Consider the following 21,567-nt stretch of genomic DNA (forward strand, 5'->3'; position numbering starts at 1 on the left):
GTTGTCGTTGTTGTTGTCGTTGTTTCTGTTGTTGTTGTCGTTGTTGCTGTTGTGTTGTGTTTTTTCACATTGGTACTTTGTGATCCTATATTCCAGCAATGTGCCAGCTATATCACGGCGGCCAGGGGTTGATATTATGAGCAATAATTAAGCACAATCAACCTGGGTGCCGTTGTACACAGCAACCTTAGAGCTACACCAGTCGTAAGTCTATGTTGTGGTATGGGAGTTACGATCACCTTAGCGCTACACCAGTCGTAAGTCTATGTTGTGGTATGGGAGTTACGATCACCTTAGCGCTACACCAGTCGTAAGTCTATGTTGTGGTATGGGAGTTATGGCATGGGTACGATCACCTTAGTGCTACACCAGTCATAAGTCTATGTTGTGGTATGGGAGTTATGGTATGGGTACGATCACCTTAGTGCTACACCAGTCGTAAGTCTATGTTATGGTATGGGAGTTATGGTATGGGTACGATCACCTTAGTGCTACACCAGTCGTAAGTCTATGTTGTGGGGAGTTATGGTATGGGTACGATCACCTTAGGGAGTTATGGCATTACGATCACCTCACCAGTCGTTCTATGTTGTGCGCTACACCTACAGTCGTAAGTCTGTCTATGTTATGGTACCTGGGTATGATCACCTTAGCGCTACACCAGTCGTAAGTCTGTCTATGTTATGGTATGGGTATGATCACCTTAGCGCTACACCAGTCGCCAGTCTATGCTATGGTATGGGAGTTATGGTATGGGTACGATCACCTTAGTGCTAACATCGCTCTGTACAACGGCGCACAGGTCACCTGATTGCTAGCTCCAGTTTAGCAGACTTAGCATTAGAGTGGAATCTGTTCTAAGTCCTCAACGTCAATGCGGAAGAATATCCAGTCTCGATTAATTACCAAACATTAATCAGCTGTGCGGTGAGGGCAAACAGCGATAAAAAGAATATAAATGGATCAATGAATATAAGTGATGACACGCTATACACTGAGCTCTCTATTTCTTGCAAATATAACCCGAAAGGGTCATAGGTGTTCCCAAAAGGGTACGTATGTCCTGGGCCCAGTCGCACAAAGCGATCTTAGCGCTACAGCTATCGTAAGTCTACGTTAGAGTATGGGAGTTACGATTGTCGTACCGCTAATATCGCTTTGTGCAAGTGTACCCTCGTCTACGGGTAGCACCGCTACAATTTTCACACAAAGTACCTGTTTGTTTGTTTCTCCACGGGGCGTTCAGAAATAGTAAACTTGATGTCGAACACGTTGCATATTTTATGTTTTGAATTTTCTTCTCATGTCTCGAACGTGTAAGTAAGACCTGGCTTCTAGGGTACTTCGATGTATTGATGCCCGAAGTCAATGTTATTGCTGATACAACTACCGTAATTGAGCCCGTCAACTAAGCTCTAGCTGTTAAGATTGACGTAACTGAACCAGTCAACTGAGCTGTTAAGACTGTCGTTATGGAGCCCGCACTATAGCTACAGCTTTGATATGTCAGAGTTCAAAATTACTTCAGCAGTAGACATGTTTGTGGAAATGTTGCCCTGATTAATGACTAAAGCGAAACAAACAAATCCCTTGCCCGGAGACCAAATCAAAGCAAAATTGTTTCCATTTTTCCGAGACCATAAATCCTTCAAATCACAAAGGAAATTACGCTGTTGTCTTGCTGCTTTTACAGTACACCCACGTAGTCTACTTGAGAGAATTTTTTTATAGTAAGTTTTAAATAAGTGGTTTTTTTCATCTTCTATTACTGATATTATTTAGTTAATAAAATTCTTTAAAGAAAACAAATTCGAAAACCGCACCCAAGCTCTACCCTCTCATAAAAAAACAAACTTGTTTTACAGACTAGCACTAAATAAGGAAAGTTTTACACAACACATTTAATATGAACACCCATTGTTTTGGTGCTTTCCAATCAGCAGCGAAAACGGGACAGTTATTAAAGCTGTTCCAAATGTTTAAGTAAGTGTCAGAAAAGTTTGGGGAAAATATCGTTTACATGTATACATGGCCTTGCATACTCTGTCAAAGTCTGGACAATGGCGTCCATGTTTCTAAGAGGGTGCCAACTGGAGCCACCACCAATCCGCCAGCCTCGGGCAATCTCGTGCCATGTCCGTCGCCGTTACTATGAATAGCTTCCTCTCAGCGGAAACTCTCGGATATTGTCCCCGCCTCGCCTTCCTATCGCTCGCGTGATACGCTAACACTGGCATTAATATTAAACCCCCGATCAAACGTTTTTGTTTAAACATTTGCGATATTTCCTTCTCCCGTACAAGTCGTAGCTCATGTTTACGCCAGCGAATTTTGTCTACGGAAATTACGACCAAGTTAACATTGGTGACGCGTGCCTGAGGCAGGAAAAGATTTCTATGAGCTTGGCGCCTGTCAACCACGGGGATAGGTACAGCAGTGTTGACACATTGCAGGTGGGTGCACGCGACACCATGACAACCTATTCCCAGTATTCCAGAGTCAAGATGGAGCCAGCGGACCGAGGGGGTGGGGCAAGGGGGTGGATGGACTCCCAGCCCAAAGGCCTCACCCCGGGGATTGTTGCAAGAGATGATAAGTTAATTTCCTCGGGGGTACCTACCGTGAAGAGACTGCCGGATAATCTTCCCCATCCCCCAAGACATGGATATCCTGCTCCAGACAACTCGAATTCCGTGTCGGAAATTGTCGGAAATGATCCTCGGAAAAGTGCCCCTCAGCTTATGGGGCGTTCGACGCTAGGTGACAACGTCATGTATAACTTTCCAGGCTCTCCTTACCTACCTCAGAGAAAACAGCCACCCCTCCGTCAATCCAGCTTCTCCCCTACCCCCGGGGAGGTCACATGCACGGAGAAAGTCCTACCCAAGGTGTTTGTGCCGGCAGGTGAGTTGACGTTAATTGACGTTACAACGGGCCTGGGGATTAAATGACGTCTTAATGTTAAAACATAAAATTGTTTGTACGTACTGTTAACACTCCTTCCATAGTTGATATACGGTGAAACCCATTATGAGAAAATTCTAAATTTGAAAATACACATTTCTTACAATTTTAGTAAATCTCATGTCCTTAACTTATGACTGTTCACAAAAACATCAAAATTGACTTAAATCAATAATATTCAGTAATTACCTCGATAACGGAGATATTCCTTTCGGGATCCATTTTCAGTGTCACTTGTCCCAAGATGCATTGATCCTGGAAACGTATGTTTCCTCAGATGAGAAAGCGATAACATATATTACGACTGAAGAATGATAATTATTATTATATTATTATACTTATATACTTCATTTGCGGTTTGTCATGGTGGGCTTATGAAACTGATGCTTACTAAATTTGACATAAGCAAATTATTAAGAAACATGTCACAGAAATGTGTGAGTGACTGTCATGTCATGTCGGTTCTGTCTGAATGTTTATAATGTATGTGTAAATATCATTATATTTGAGGCGTCGTTTTGAACAAGTATGAATTGCTTACATCTTATTGTTATGCAACGAATCTTTCTGATATATGTATAAATGTATTGAGAATCTACATCCATTTTTAATGCCACGTAATACTTCGATTCAGCAAACACATTGTCTAATGTTCTGTTTTCAAGTTTGAAAATGCTTCCACCTCCCTCAGGTTTTCATTATAACATTACCAACTGCATTGTTCTAATGGAGCACGGCAAAGGTCCCATTTGTTTGAGAAATGCGTAATTCAGCTGGGCCGTTAATGGCGGGTGTGTATCAACTGTATTTCGTTTTTCGTACATCTTCGGAAATGCGGTTGTCATCAACTGTCAACAGACATTGTTTTTCCGTAAGGTGATAGTGAATCATCACGATCACGACCGCGCATCATTTCATTGTCTACCAAAGTCTTCATCACATATTGTGTCTGTACGTGTAGATTGACGACTGTACACCTTGAGAAACGCAGACACCACATGAAGCTCAGTTCTTTAGTAACGCTGCCTGGGTTGACGAGCAGGGAATCCTTAGTGAACTCTATCCTGTTATCACTGTTTTAACAGCACGAGCATGTGTAGTTAATGAAGATATGTCATCCTGTTAACATTTATAATTTCCTATTTTCTTATTACAGCAGGCAACTATACCAAACGTGACTGTAGCAGGAACTTTGCATACGCTATTTCCAAAACATTAGAAATACTTACAAATATTATTTAAGCATTATGGAATTACGAATATACGTTTTCAATGTGTAAAGTACTTCGTTTGAACACAATTCCTGAACATGGAAAGTTGTATTCTTGTCCCATAAATGTTAATGTGTTAAGTATTTTACCTAAAACGTATCTATTCTATTCCAAAGTTTAAGAAAACTCAGTGAATAGAGACTTCTGTGGCAATAGCCACTGACGTTTTGGGCAGAGCGATCAATACTGACTAAGGTAAATCATTAGACTAGCAATACTTTGAACGGATCATTTCTGCATAGCAGTGAACAGAATACACCAATCGTATTTGATCAAATACGTCCACAACTCCGGGAAGAATGTAATGTTTCAAGTATCATTGCACGTCGAATATTCATACATGTGGCGCATACGGTCCACATCCCAGGTGATGAGGATCACCTGCATCAATCAAAAATAACAAAATAGTTTGTATGTAATTCGTCCATGCAGGGGCAACATAAAAAGGGCTTATTTCATTGTCTTCCGTAACTGTTTCTTCTTAGAAATTATTGAAGCTGGATATTTAGGAGGGAAGAGAGATTCTTAGATTCCTAAATCCATAGTCTTATCATCGACCATGAATAACATATACCTGTAAGGTATCAACATAAATGCAACTTTTCAGGTGGCGCGCGTAACATTATATCTGTACAAATTGTTTCACGTCAAATGCTCACTACCTGAAAAGCCTATGTGTCCTTAAAAAATCAAAAGGTGTCAAATAATTGTGTGATGTGACTACGATTAAGAGACTAGCCACAATTGCCTTCTTTTCGTAATTAACCAAATCATATTAAATAAAAGTAATATTTAGTAATAAAGTGATTGTGGCTTGTCATTAAAAACGTCAGTATTAATAGCATTCATATTGACATTCCTTTCTCTGGTACAATGAAAGGAATAATGTAAATATGAATATAAAACATCATTGTAACAATGATTATCATTCATATAACTAGTATATGTAATCACCACAGTTTAGTTACATAACCAACATTAGCTGACTCTTTTTTTAATAACGTTGGAACGTTTAGCTACCGTATCAATATAAGGAAAGTTGGATTTTGTGATTTCAACGTCTTTAGTCTTATAATGCTGGTACCTTCATCATGTCGACTTGGTAAAGGTTCCAGCAGCATCACCGACACGTCGTGCTAAAAGAACAAAGACTCCAGTCAACTCTGTCTTCATTAAATTTGAAGTCAATTAATTTTTAAGTAAAATAAAAACATACAGACATAGGACTATCAAAGTCGACATCTATCAACCTGTAACATAAGTTTCTTATAATTTGTTTTAATCGAAATAAGAAAATGTTATCACGGGGAAAGTAAATATACATGAGTCAAGCTTGGTGATGATAAAGAATCCAAGAAGGCGAGGAACCACTACCCGCGTTAAATCAATACTGGTGGTGTTGTAGGTTTGGAGGTGATCTTGGTCCAAATACGTGGTGAAGTATGTAGAAGCTCTGACTGTTGTATGAGGTATATGGTCACTTAGATATCATAAGTAATACATAACAGCGGTCGCAAATTTATATTTTCAGCATTACTTAATTTTTTTGCGCTACTCCATTACCATTTTGGCGGACACCCGGTGTCGTCAACGTTTTTTTGTTCCGTTCATAACGTTGCAACACTGTCTTGTTCGCCAAATGGATCCTGTTTCGGCAGAAATTCGAGACTGATTATCATCTGGCAGCAGTAATGAAATTTATAACCTCGCGATAGTAATCTAGATGATTAATAATATCATTATACGGAATCGCCGATACCCTCCACTGGTGGAACAACATATTCGATCACGTTTTTCAAATGCATGTAAACATTGGCCCCAAAATGACCTTATGCTAAAGATAGAAAATAGAATGAATGATGTCCCGCTCCTTGCAATTGAAACTAAAACATTGACTAGACTTAGCATATGTTTATGACGGGTGCCACTGGTGGGGCAGGATACACTCACCTTTTCACGAACACCTGGTATCATCACTATTTCATAGTATTAAACACATGCTCTGTGATCGTATCGCATGGTGACAATCACTTGATTGTCTTTTCCAGACTCGATTTATTTACAAACAACATCATACAGCTGTAATACTGCTGAAACAATTATATGCTCATGATAAAGACACAATTATAAAGAAAAAAATTGTACAATCGACTCTTCTCTTAGAAGAGATTTGTTATGAACGTGGAATGGGTTTTGTCGCTTCTATTAAGCATTTCCTTTATTTTAACACAAATCATATAAAACTATTTTTGTGGGATATTTTTGTCATTTGTGTGTTCAAATCCAACGAAAACAATCAAATTGAATCAGTGTTGTAATATTGTCGATGTGTCAAATTATTCAGATATGTTTTAGAGATTTCTAATTAGAATATGTGTGATTTATCTCACTGTTCCAAACAGTAAAACATGAACGCGCCCATAGGCATTGGAATCAAATAGTTTGATTACCGACAGTTTTGCGAACGATATATTTCAACTAAAAATTATTGTTAGTAAGTGAAACAATCTTAAATACACACAAAAACCGTTGTTCCCAAGGACGAATTGACATCAGTGTGTAAGCTGACATAATGTGACATGTTCAGATTGTCTTTACGTTCAAATGAGAGGAATTTTGTCTTGAAGAATGGTGATAATTTTATGGATATACAACTAATTTATTCTGTGAAAGGCGACGTTTCGACATAGATTCTAATGTGGTTGATCACTATTTGTTCATTATTCTTCATCACCGGAACTTCTAAAATACCCATCAAAGAAGAATGTTCTCTTCACAAGTATAACCGAATTCAAGAGAGGTTTTGTACAGATAATTAATATTTTGTTACTGAAATTTATTATAATCTGTTTGGAATGCTTAAAAAACATAGACGATTATCGTGAAAGAGTGAGTGAGATGAGTGAATTTTGTTTTACGCCGCGTTTAGCAATATTCCAGCAATATCACGGCGGGGGACACCAGAAATGGGTTCTCACACATTGTACCCGTGTGGGTAATCGATTATCGTGACAGAAGAACACACCGTAAGGTTTGATCTATCTGTTTGACTGGCAATTTAGACGTTTATGAATAATAAGAAATTATGATACTTTATGGATGACAACGTCTTTATTATATTGTGATCACACGTTTCGGTATAAGAATCTGTACCGAACCGTATCTGTACCATTACGTGTAAAGTATTTTCTTAAGGTTTGACCTAGTTATGAATATTTAATGTAGGAAGTAGCTCAGGTATATTACACCCACCAGGAAACACAATGAGGAGACCCGTTTACCTAGGAGACTTTATAATCACAAACACCACTATATAGATTTTGATGTACCCATACATAAACGGCCTACTACTTGGAATGTCTGAATGAAAATGAACGAGAAAAAGAAATTTTCAAACAACTTAAATTGGTTGGAGTGTGTGAGTGAATATGGTTTTACGCCGCTTTTAGCAATATTCCAGCAATATCACGGCGGGGGACACCAGAAATGGGCTTCACACTTTGTACCCATGTGGGGAATCGAACCCGGGTCTTCGGCGTGACGAGCGAACGCTTTAACCACTAGGCTACCCCACCGCCCCTTAAATTGGTTGGAAATTGTATAAAGCCCTCTTGTTCAGCATTTGCATGAACTCCATGGAGCTCCTAACATATTCATCATAGTTCATGCTGAATTGTTTTCTTTCTTAGTGAAATGGACACGAACAAACTATCGATTTGGGGTACTGTCCAGAAATATAATATAGCCAATACAGGTGTAAATATCAACCTTTTTGCAAATGTATAAAGATTATCGTCAGATTGTCATGCATGTCAACGTTTACCATATCTAATAAGGAAATAGGGTTTTGTTACTGAAGTTTTCATACAGGTAATTTTTTATATTTCTTTCAAAAGCCCTATACATATGGGCACACTTATAATTTACCTACTGATATATTGGGAGCACTACTTCAAATCAAATCATTTTACGGATAGAAGGAGAAATCACATGAATTCAGCAGAATTCAATGTTTCATTACATGTATACATGATACAGGATAATGGATTTTCAAAACTAATTTTGTATATTCAGGAATAATGACGCAATGCCATCGTAATGGAATAAATGGGATTTTTACAAAGCGTTAAATGTTTAAATATACTGTGGAGCAAAAAGTCTATGCTGTTGAAAAATGGATTTGAAGTACAAATTGCAAACATTAACAGGCTGAAAACATTTACGTGCTGTGAGATACTTCGACATGCTGCACGTAGTATCGCCTTTGACACCCGTATCAACACATCACCACCGAATGTGATTTTTTGTTTGTTTCATTTTCCGCTACCGTCAAATATAGGGTATTCTTTCTTTTGCTCGTCCGCGTATTAGATAACTGAGAAACGTTTACGTTCTGATTTATAATGAAATTTGATTACTTGAACGTGAGACCAAAACAAGCGCCATCATAAGGAAATGTCAGCTATTAATGTATGTGACATTAGATGAACGGGTTTATTCTACAGCGTGTATTAGCAGGTAGGTTTTATCACATTGTACATGTGTGAGACATGGTTCTAGTGCATATGTCCTCAGTCATGAGTGTACTCAAACAACAGTAAAAGCGGTGGCATTTTATTGATGACAGCTACATTATTCTATTCAGATGCTACGTTTCGGGAATATTATACCATTGTCAAGATGGTGTTTCTTGATCTACAGGATCAAAACCGAAACGCTGAATTATAATCATCCATGAAATATTTCGTCTTCCCTGTTACTTTCCAACCTCTGTAATACCACTCAAACATCCCCTCTGTATAACTAAAACTTCACAATAGTAGATCATACAGACACTATTTTATACATTCAATTCACTGTCACTATGGAATTCGTTACTACCAGTTCAACTATGCTTGAAATACGGCTGCTGATCATGGTTAAGTCAATTCTGAAATTCTGAAAAAACTTAGTATACATTCTCTGAAAATATTTTAGACAAGCATTACAATTTTTTTATTAAACCAAGAAATGAAAAGGAACGTTAAGAGAAAGATGAATGAAACGTTGTCGTCGTTAATTTTCTGTGGTATAATCTAGTAGTTTTCACCGCTAGTTAGCTTTAACGCCCAATGGAATCGCTGTCTAGTCTAGATTATTCCATGGCGCTGACGTTTCATATTTTCTTATATATCGTTCTGGCTATGTGCATTTGAACTGATATACATTAGCCTCTACATTAAAAGTTGCACCTGTATGTCACAGAAAATGACCGTGGCAAATGCATTACCTGTCGAGGTATTGTTTTTGTCAGACCCTCTCCGATGGGTGAAAGAATATCAGTGTTGTAGAGAAACTGACAAAGACACTGTGCATTTGTGACTTTAACACTTGTTGTTAATGAAGTTTATTTTAAATTCTTGTCAGATGCCTATTCAAGACAATATATATTTCACCTGCAAATTAGCCTGTTGTAGTAAAATGTAGATAATTGGATAACTACTATGTATGTATGCTGATATAACTGTACATGTCGCCATGGTAATTCATCATCACGTATGTATTGTTCTGTTAACCCTTACCTGACGGCTGTATGGTAACATGTACTTCGGAGGGTTATGTATGAGGATCTACGAGTCTGCAACAAAATGAATGACATAATTGAGGACAGAAAATAGTATGTACTTGTTCGAATTGGAGTTTTGGATTTACATTACATAGGTATTTATGCATACGCTTCAGCAGTTATGTCTATTCTGCGGGGATCTCAGCAGAATTCCAAATGATTACGCCGGCCTGTAAATACCATTTAATCGAGTCTTGACCAACAAAATGCAGTGATTAATATTTAGCACCGACCCATGCCGTCGCGGTACGATGACATGCAGTCAGCCAGGTCACTGAGACTGACCACTCTATGTAATCACTGCAGGGATAAATGAAACCCGTGACATTTTTAGATCATGTCAAGTGCGAACGCGTTAAAGAAGCTTATACGAGTCAACTATTACATCTGTTCAGTTTCCTCGTTGGTGAACCAATGTAGATCCGGGTTAGAATTGATCTTCAGCAACCCATGTTTGTCGTAAGAGGTGACTAACGGGATCGGGTGGTCAGGTTCTCTGACTTGGTTGACTGATGTCATCGTATCCCAATTGCGTAGATCGATGATCATGCTGTTGATCACTGGATTGTCTGGTCCAGACTCGATTAATTACAGACTCACTCCTCGTTGTTGTTTAATGACAAGCTAAAATAACACGGTAAAGCACAGCTAATACAATCTGGGCGGGCATGCATAGATATAATAAAAGCGACAAAACTATCCACAATCATTTTACAGAACGTGAACACGGTTTCCTTTGACGTAAAGGGCAAAATAGCTGCGAAAATGACTTGTCTATAAAAATCAGTGATGACACTAGGTGTTCATGAATCAATGATGATCAGATGTTCATGAAATCAGTGATGACACCAGATATTCATGAAATCAGTGATGACACCAGGTGTTCGTGGGGAGAAAATAACCATCTCCTAACGTACAGAATTCATAAGAAACCCATGCTAGAATTTGCAGATTCCATTGTGCGACCCGACTGTATCAAAAGCAAGTGGTTATGAATCATTATTACATACATATCATAGCCGATTTTCGCGAAAAGGCGAGCAACCATTTTCCACTGGTTCCACCGTCACAAACACATGCAAAGCCAAGTAAATTGTCATTTACATAAGCACAAAGAAAAGACTCCCACTCACACCAACAGTGGAAAGGTTCCCGAGTTTGAAGACTTTCGTGAACCTAACCCAAATATAAATATGTTTAATATTTATAAGCATATAGTGGCGTGATTCGCACATTGAAAGCTCCAATTGCCAGCCTCCAAATAAGTTTATTACGAAAAAAGTCTGTCAAACATAATCAAAACATTAGCGTTAGTTTGGGTAGGCTGTTTGGCCCCAAGTAACTTAGTCTAAGTAATACGGTTAAAAGAGAATGCTTTTATATCGAATGCCTACATTTGTGCCTGGCCTCAACGACAAACGCATGTTTTAAGTGGCTTTTAGTAAGCTAAACAGGAAGGTATTTCGTACTTGGACCTGGCTTTCATTGAGTCGGGGTTAGAAATCACAATATAAGACACGATATGTAAATTTTCGATACTCCATATCCGTTTTAGTGTGGCGTGAGGGTTTCCAACGACAAGCAGGTGTTGGGGTTTTCTTGCCCGACCATTCTAACAACTCGAAGCGTGTATGTCATTGTAGCTACATATAGATGTGTGCCGCAAGGGCAAGCTGCATTGTTTCTGGGAAATATTCGCTTTACTTTTTATAGGATCCTTCAGCCGATGAATGGTTGGGCGTTGCTTGCTCATTCACGGTATTCAGCGCTCTGGCATTCAATAGTAAAAAATATATAAATGAAATTAAAATGCGGGAAAAACATTTTACAGTTTAGATAAAAATTGCGAAGAACATATGTTGGGTTTTTTAATTTTAAGAACGTACAATGGTTAATGTATATATCTTAATCGGGTCGGTTTGCTCTCGTTACATTAAGGTTTCTGAGTTTTCTATGACTAATGATAATGTGTGTATTAAATATAACTTGATGTATAATTTAATTTCCACTTTTAATTCTGACAACTGAATTAAAAAATACACGTATAAATGCGGTGCTCCCTCTCAAGAGCATGGGGTTGGGGAGTGGTTGGGTTGTTGTTTAACGCTGCACTCAGCAATATTCAAGCTATATGGCGGCGGTCTGTAAATAATTGAATCTGGACCAGACAATCCAGTGATCAACAGCATGACCATCGCCCACACAATTGGGACACGATGACATGTGTCAACCAAGTCAGCGGACCTGACCACCCGATCCCGTTTGTCTTTTACGACAAGCACTGAAGACCATGATGGAATCTGGTGAATGTGTCATTATGTTTCTCATTAAAGGTTACTCAGGGCTTGTAACGTGGCAGTAGCAGTTTTGTACAGAGACAGATGTTGCCCCACAATAGATGTACAGGTATGAGAGGGTGATGGGGTAGCGGGTGGTCGATGCGAACAGTCGTCACTCAGAAGACCCAGTTCGATTCCCCAAATGGTTGAAAAAAGGTAAAACTTTGACTATGTCCCAGATAGCATTCGGAAGTTGGCCCAACGTTGGCAATGATGGCAAAACCATTGCCAACGTTGGGTCAACGTCTGAATGCTATCTGGGGTGTTTGCTTTGGTGGTTCTTGAAAGCTAATACACACTCATTCATTCATACATATACAGACGCACGCACGCACGCACGCACGCACATACGCATAAAGGCGCGTAAGAACGTACACGCATGTGTATGCACATCTCAATAGATGTATGATAATCATAAACATGACGATGTCTTTACCGCGACTGGGTACAACATGGATTAGAACATGTGGTTCATCCTTCCAGCATGCTACCAACTGCACCGTTCCTGGGTACAGCTACAGTAAGCATATCGCATTAAACCACGGAAATGCTGGGAAACCTTGTGCTGTATTAATGCGCGCGGGGTGATAAAACACATTTCCTTCCAAGGAATGCATGTCCGCTTGTACTTGAAGCAATAACATATGAATTTGTATGCACGTGGTGTTTTTTTCGTGTGCATGTCAAGTTTTTTTGTAGCAATGGTTTTCGGAATTCTCAAATACATTCAACCACAACTTCCACCACTAGTCCAAGCAGCATTTATTTATTCAACATGATGATGAGACGTACGTCATCGTATATCGTGTTTTGAGAGTTGACCCCGGCGAGAATTTACTTCTGAAACAGTTTCGGTTCTAAATGCAACATGCCGTGCAAGTTGGTGCGCACTGCCCACATGTTGTAAGTGCCGGTCTCTTAACGGGTTAATTGTGAAGCCAGTATACTAAACTGGTTCTCTGGCGTGATGCGATTGCGTAGTCGTCACACCCTATTTCTATTGACGTCGAACCAGTACAAAGACGTGCAAGATAGCGCGTAAGCTCCTCGTGGTGCCGTCATAGGGTCGCTCGTGGTTGTTTGTCCCGAGGGTAGTGAGTAAACGCTCACCCCCCTCCCCTCGCACTGGGCCGGGCGTTTGGTACAAAGAAGGCGTCGCGTCGCATTCTACTTCAAGGTTTGAATTTACAAACATAAAGCTTCTTTTCTTGTCGTAACATCCCTCCTGGGAATCTCGTATCGGCGCACAGAAAACAAAACAAAATGGAGAGGCAGTTTAGGATTCTTGTGTTGATTCACGTTGCGTCCATTATGGTAAGAACAATAGGAATAATTGGAAACGGAACAAGAGTCATTTACAGAGGTTAATGTGAAAGTAAGACTGGACCTAGGCCCTTTTTGTCCCAATATTAGGGTCCGAACCCCCTTGCATCGGCATCACGTGCATGTGTGGGGCATCTGTTAGCATGCACACCATATGATCGGCCATTGTTTAGGCAAGGCTGGAACTGAGACTATCGTGTCCTATAGTACGGTTACAAGAGCAAATGTAAAAGTTCACGAAAACTAGCGACATATAAAAACATGGTTGGGTGGGATCACACGAGGCCAGCTTGGGATGGGAACCAGACAATCCGTGTTTGTTTATCGAGTGCAAAATTTAAAAGGGGAGGTAAAAGAGAGAAAAATGTGGTCGGAAAGAGTCAAAGCCTCCACCCTCGGCCGGCAATAGCGGTGTTTGGACAGGGCGATGCGACGTTGACATGAGGGGCAATTTCTGTTTATTGTGGCCATTAACAGGTGCTCGTCCCAAGAGACTTGGCAACCACATTGTAACAGTCTTGCTCAGGAGGGCAAGACGAGTTTAGATGCGCCAAAGGAAGGTTCTACCTAAGATATATATATTTTTCATCTCTAGGGAATATGTGTAGGAGTTAGATATTCCATTCATGTTTTTAGAAAACAACTACCGGAATATTCTTCCAATGTCGTAAAACCATTGACGTTATAAACTAGGTAATATGAATGACGTATTGCTTGTTTTTTATCTGGTGCTATGACATTTTCTGTTTGGAAATAATAATGTTATGAATATATATGTTTTTAAAAAACTCTTTTGGACTTTGTGCTTAAAATATGTATGAATACATACTTGATCTCGTCGCTATATGGCTGGAATAATGCCGATGTGACGTAAAACCCAACTCAACCCAACCCATTGACGTTATGGGGCCTCGATGACGAGACGAGACGAGGTGTGTTAATGTTTCCTGTTGGCCTAAACCTCGTACATCATCAGATTCAGTTATGATACACATAACAATAACCTCACACCATAATACCTTGTGCAAAAAATGTATGTCTCTGGTGTTTTCGGTAGGTCAAATCCTTTGAGAACACCTGGTGTCATCCCCGATTTTCTGTAACCCATTCATACTTTTTATCGCTGTATTCCAGTTTGAACACCTATCATCTGATTCCTCGGATAATCGATCCTATTCTGTGGCGCTGATGTTTTTGTTTTGTTTTCGTTTCTTGGGGTGATGGTGTGGCTTTTTAAAACAAAAATCTGTTCAGAATTTTCTACCAAGCACTGACGTTGTATGATTTCACGAAAAACCAACTCTGTTAGATCATTACTTCTGAAATATTACATTGCATCATATCTTTTAATACATATCTTATTTCATCTTAGAAAATATAGAACAAACCAATTTGTTAAACATGGATTCAAAAATCAAAACCAAAAAATCCATTCGTTGAGCATTTCCTTTATAAAATCCGATATTTCTTTCCTTATTTGTTCACGTTAACGTCATAAACTCCGTTGAAAGGCTGCTTGTGGAAAAACACGCTCAGTAAGGCTAATATTTCAATACAATTTGAAACCTAATATCGTATAGGCAATCCGACATTTTGTTTTCCCGGACAATGTAAGAGTGTTCAAGTGATATCCTCAAACTAGGTCAAACTAACCGTAACCTCCATAACATTCCGTCACATTGTTCGAGTCTCGGATCGGAACCCACAACCGCCAAACAAATAAAATTCCGGACATAAGGCTTAAATTGATACCAATATTGTCATTAACACGTAAATCCGAAATGGCTGATCATAAACATATGTGGTGGTCCATTATGACGCACGTTTTCCGCATCAGAGTAGGGTCAGTTCTTGATGTTTGGCTAAACAATATGAAATCCATTCGGATGTGAATTGTTCACAGTTTCGTACAGTGGTTCCTTCCATTCTCACGGTAGAGTATGGACTTGTGGTGAGAACTGGTGCTTTTTCGCTTGTAGTTTTCACACGTGAAAAAAGGTGATGCTCAAGTGTTGAACGGACTGCATTCGTCCAACTCTGAATGTAAACCACAAATGTCAGCAATGTAGTGCCGTAAGTGGTTGCACTTAGACCACGAGCGAATTAGACCCATGAATCAATGTACTGCGGCGTTTTTCATGTTTGACGGGTTTAAATGTAGAGCTAGTTTAAGTTTCTTCCTTTACTTTTGTTAAATACTCCGAATCAATCAAGTTCCGATTCTCCTTTTTCATTGAAAGAACGTTTCTGTACGGTTCCTCTTGAACCCAAATATATCTATTCTGTAATGTATATGAATGAAATGTGGTGAAATGTTTCAGTTTAATATATAATTGAAAATATATGTTTGATCAAAAACTGATATAAAATGAGGAAATGTTTAAATTTAATGTGGCACTGCCTTTAGCAATACCCCAGCAATTTCACGGCATTGGTGCATCAAAAATGGGCTTCACGTATTTTCTGGAATCGAATGCCGGTCTTCAGCGTGACAAACCAACTCATTCCCCACTAGACTATCCAGCAAGCTATTATAATGATATCAAAACCTGTATCTAAAAATATTGATTGTACAAAAAGTAGCTTTGGGTTAATTAGAAATCCTTGAAAGGATTAGTTAAGTCATTAAGCAGTCAAAGATGCTGATATTGTCTCAGTTTCACACAAGCTAGTATACTATTCCCCCTTTAATTGCAAACCTATCTTAAAACACAGTGTTATGTTATATACCCTTTGTGACACTTATAACAGAAAATATATAACCACATTCAATAATGATAATAAACAAGGTCAATCTGGGGCCATTCCTCCGACATAGATAGTTATGGCACAATTGGAAATGACATTTTGAAACTCACAACAAACACCTTATAGCATTCATATTAAATAATGGCAATAAGAACATAAATCTGGGACCATTCCCAAGATATATTTGCTTTTCTTAAGGTACAGTTGGAAATGCCACTGTGAAGGAAATAAAGAATTTCTCTCTCTCTCTAACAAAACAAAGGTCCGTCATCGACTAGCCCTCATCCCTCAACACTAGTAGTGCAACTTCAAAATGCCATTGTTAACTGATAAGAGAATTTTTTGTATCACTTGTTAAAAAAATATAATAAAAAAGGCCAAGCAGACAAATGGAAACTTATAACCATATTCATTAAAGATAATAAAGAAAGTCAATCTGGGACCATTTCTCCGACATGGATAGTTTTCTGAGTCAACACCTGAGGTATAATTGAACGGGCATAATGTCCTTAACTCTACACAGGCAGACGTTGGTTAATCTGTATCCGCGAGTTTATTGCTTGATCTTGCTGAGAACAAACCAGATATGCCTTGTAGTGCGCACAGGATGTGCAAGCAATAACAACATCCTCTCTGGGGTGTCCGCCATATTTATTCTCGTGGAAAAACGCGTGATCTCGTTGATGAGCTTCACTGAAAGAAAGAGTGCTTATTTTTTCATCGACTCTGTTTGTTTCACCGCCAAAGGAGATTGTTCCTCGCGGAAATATTTGTCCGTAATGCGAATTTAAATCAGAGAACCTGTTGAGCAGATGCACAGAAACGTGTGACGTCATCAGTTCCTGTGCCTGGAAGTCATCAGGAACAGAACGATGTTCCGTATCCCATGGGGAAATCAGAATGGCAGTGAGGGACCGAGGCATACAGACAATAACAAGATTGACGTGCTTTAGTTAAGGAATAAATAGTTCCTTTGCGCGTTGCTCTTAAGAAGGTTGCAAACGAAACAGTGTTTAAATGTTTACTTTACTCTTTTTTCAGTTGAAATCGTTGTGTACTAAAGCGGAGATAGTGGCTGTTCAAAATCACAAGGACATCGTTCAAAAAATGATCAGAATGAAAGGTGGAATTTATGTTGTTGCAATGGAATATATTCAATTTTCAATTACACATGGTTATTCACACTTTTGTTTTAGTTTTTTTGTTTGTTGGGGTCTTTTTATGAACATATGCAGGTTAAGCATGCATGTGTGTGCCTAGACAGATGAGTTTCGAGACAAGGGTGAATGCTCTTTCATCGATGCTTCTAAATAAAGGTTAGAGTCATGTTGATTGTTACAGTGATTTGGAACATTTATCGGTCTCATTTTCGAGATTTTGCTGAATACATTTATTATGTACTGTAGCTCACATGTAGCTGACATAAACGTTTCTGATCATTGCTCCAAGCATTGTTGACATATCGTCCAGTTTAGATTCAAGTGCTCTTAAAACCTCACAAGTGTGTAGAATTATCGCCACAAGATGCAATGTTGAGTCAAAATTGACAGTTGGACAATAAGTTCCTCTTCCGATGGCAACTGTAGAGTGTTTCCGTACCAATAACAACATTGTTCATAACGGTACATATCTGAATGACAAGATGGAGTAATAGTTACATATCCCAGAAGTACGAGTATATGCCTAAAATGACACCTCCATAAAACTGAAATATAATATGTATGATAAACGTTGTGTTTATATAGTGTATGTATAAATGTTGATATCTCGAAAACATTTTAACCCTTCTGTAGCAACAACCAGCCTTGCAAAGGGAAATCACATACCTGATCCAGCGATTTCAGGATTAAAATGAAGCTTTCCAATACCATTGTAACTGTCTCCAATGTCGAATATTACAGTACCTGCTGACACAGATGACTCACATAATTCAGAACCTTTGTATTTAGTATACGCACTGTACAACGTCTGCACATTTTAGCTTGTTTTTAGCTTTTTGGAAAAAAATACACTCCTTTTTCATTTTCTATAAAAATGTTCAGTTAAACATTTAGTATGCAGTAGTGTCATCACAGAAATATGGATGCTAAACATTGAGCATAAATGATGAAAACGACAATAACGACATCGATGGCGACTCTGACGATCGGGGTGAAAGTAAAGTTCTGGTACGTAATTTGGGCTACAGGCCAGATTAGTTGAAATGTACCATATACATGTATGTAATCGGAATAGCAAAGGAAACATGTACGTAGTTTTTAATAATTCCATTTCATTAACTTTGACCAAATATCTCTGAGACTGGATACGTTTTAGCTATGTTACCCAAATGAAAATTGTTGCAAAATAAAATATTAAAAGTGCAAATTATTTAACTGACATCAGTTGACACAGGTAATTAAATCAGTATGATGAGTGTTTGATTGGCATTCTAGAAGTTGGTGAATCAATAATGGATTATACAACTTTATGGGTGACTTTAGCCAACCCTTCAGCTTGATAACGGTAAACGAAACTACAACGAAACGTCGCTCTAAGCAGTAAACAAGGAGTTGTCATCCATGAAGTTGTATGTTTCGTTGTCGTATGATGAGTATGTAAACACCAAAGAACTGTCATTCTTTATCATCAGGATCGATGCTCATGCTGTTGATCACTGGATTGTCTGGTCCAGAGTCGATTATTTACAGACCACCGCCATATAGCTGGAATATTGCTGAATGCGGCGTAAAACTAAACTCACTCACTCATTATCATCAGCCGGAAGAGATTCCACTATGGGTAAAAGACTCAATAGGGATAGACATATAATAGACTTAACAACGGTGTTACATGAGGTATTTGCGAAAAGGGTAAGCACGACCTGCTTCTTACACAATCTGCTAAAATAGAAGCCACAAAACCATTTCCACATCCATAAGAAATCTCTACTTAAGGCAGTTTTGATTGTACAATTCTGACTTTATCATGAGTGTATAGTTGTTTCAGCAGTATTACAGCTGTACGATGTTATTTGTAAATAAATGGAGCAGGACCGAACAATCCAGTGACTGTCACCATGCGATACGATGACAGAGTTTATGAATCACTAAAAATAGTGATAATACCAGGTTTTCGCGAAAAGGGGAGCGTATCCTGCCCCACCGATGGCACCCGTCATAAACATATGCAAAGTCTAGACTATTTTTCACCTGAAATAATTCGAGAACGTATGGTACAAGTCCAAATAGGGAATAGGCATCGGACATCATTGTTGTCACTGATGCATCAAATTTCGAACTGTCCACCACATGTCTACCATAAAAGCTGTACCGAGGCCTTGAATGCTGTAACCCCGAACAACGTCTGAGCAAGAGTGGTATGAAGCTCTTTGAAATTTGGTCAAAAAAATATTTTAGAAAGGTAAGTGCGTCTATGTTACCCAACGCCGCACGCTTCAACACGACGGTATAAATCACCCATATACTGTAAAACAAGTACCAGCTCACACGAGCCTATCACGTTATTTTGATTAAACTCCACTGATCCTTCAGACAAAAATGATTAAGTTTTCCACTTCATTGACATTTGGGGTTCTCAGACATGATAAGGAAAATATCCCAACTCGATACAGTGGCGCCTCGAGGGTCTGAACAATAGAGTTATCATAAACACAGTAGGACTGAAACTAATAAAGACAAACTTCTTCCTCAATAGACACATGATGGAGTTTTCTTTAACACAGCCACATGCGCGACGCTGTTCCCATAGTCCGACATTGGAAAAACAAGTCTTTATGCGAAACAGAACAGGAAAACAGCCGAATTGTTGTCAAAAATGCGCCCATAACGCGAAATACTGGTGCAAGCAAGCGCGCGTACTCCAACGGCTTCACCCAGGGTATGGCCGGGCTTCCGCCGTACTGCACTGGTAATCTCACACAGGTTTGGCGTACATTGCCAGAGATCTTTTCAAATCATAACCTCACATTATGTACATAGTACACGCGGCAGGAGATCCGGATATAAGAGAATATTAAATTCTGTGAAGCATTTATCTCAATTTTCACGTAGCGCGTGTGTCATGCGTCGTTTTGGCATTTGCTTGGCGTACATGATTTTCGTATCGAATCGTCGCACTAGGAAATCAAACGTGCGGTTTATTCGGAATATATGAAAAACGTCTGTTAACGTTGACGAACACTTATTTTTGTTTTGGGACGTATCCCATTTCTGAACAAAGGGAACGTATCTTAGACGGTCGCGTCTGAAAAATAACTGATGGTAATGTAATCTTTTGAATGTTTTATGTTTTCACTAAAACGAATAAGTAATGGAAACACAATTATGATATTGGTTGATTACCAGTTGGTTATTCTTATTGTTCAGTATTTATTATAATTGTGACAATAATAACAGTGGTATAAGTTAATGTGAATTCAAATTTTGTACTTTTAAAAAAACAAAATATAAATATCGTATCTCCATAAATGAAACAATATTTATTGATTTAATTTTTTTACTTATTTCCATGGATTAAAATTCGTAGAGGTATTGCAGCTGTATAAGGAGTGATTAGATTTCAGTCAATCACTATGCCACTGTTTCCGATTATGTTTTTTTTTAAATATATTCAGAGCAATACTTTTATTTAGGAAAAGAACTATGCAGCAATTAAATGTAGGGTAATACTGCTATATATTTATCTCCACTTATATGTAATGTATGGCAATTACGACTATCTTAGCGCTAGGAGAGCTTTGAAAATCTAGGCCCTGAATTGTAGTAGACACAGAATGCGCAGTTCTAGAAGCGATGTCGCGCACATGCGCAGTTTCTTTTTACTGTAGAACCGTGGGAATAATAGCGATATAGGTTAATGTCAATTGTAATTCTGTATGTGTATTTTGAAAACAAAATATAAATATCCATTATGTACGTGAACACATATCTCCATAGAGATAAAACAATTTTCTTCTCATTTTAATGGAGTAAAAGTCGTTGAAGTGATGCATCTGTGTAAGCAGTTATTAGATTTCACTCTATCACACTATGTCATTGTTTTCGATTATTTATTTTTTTTAAATACTCAAAACAATACTTCAATTGCGGAAAAGAACTATACAGACATTAAGTGTAGCGTAATATTGCCGCACCAACACCCCAAAACACCAGTTCTACCAGGGACATGCGCAGTTGCTGTTTACAGTAGAGACATGGAATGGACGTATTAAAAGATAAGAAATCCACAGAAATTTCAGAAGTAAATACTAAGACAGAAAAACACTAGCTGTCGTTTAATTAGAATTAGCAGCATGTATACATCAACATGGAGTAGT

At 38.6% G+C, this 21,567-nt stretch overlaps 1 protein-coding gene across 1 annotated transcript in view; it reads left to right on the plus strand.

The window, feature by feature from the left end:
* The first annotated feature begins 2,310 nt into the window (after nt 1-2,310).
* Nucleotides 2,311-21,567, plus strand: part of LOC124259408 (retroviral integration site protein Fli-1 homolog) — a 28,417-nt gene continuing 9,160 nt past the window's right edge. Inside the window, exon 1 of the mRNA XM_046693547.1 lies at nt 2,311-2,904. Coding sequence (XP_046549503.1) covers nt 2,313-2,904 — 592 coding nt within the window. The 5' untranslated portion in view covers nt 2,311-2,312. The remainder of the gene's footprint in view (nt 2,905-21,567) is intronic.

This window comes from Haliotis rubra, unplaced genomic scaffold (assembly GCF_003918875.1).
Source record: "Haliotis rubra isolate DU_JTF1 unplaced genomic scaffold, ASM391887v1 Scf72, whole genome shotgun sequence".
NCBI classification, from domain to species: domain Eukaryota; kingdom Metazoa; phylum Mollusca; class Gastropoda; order Lepetellida; family Haliotidae; genus Haliotis; species Haliotis rubra.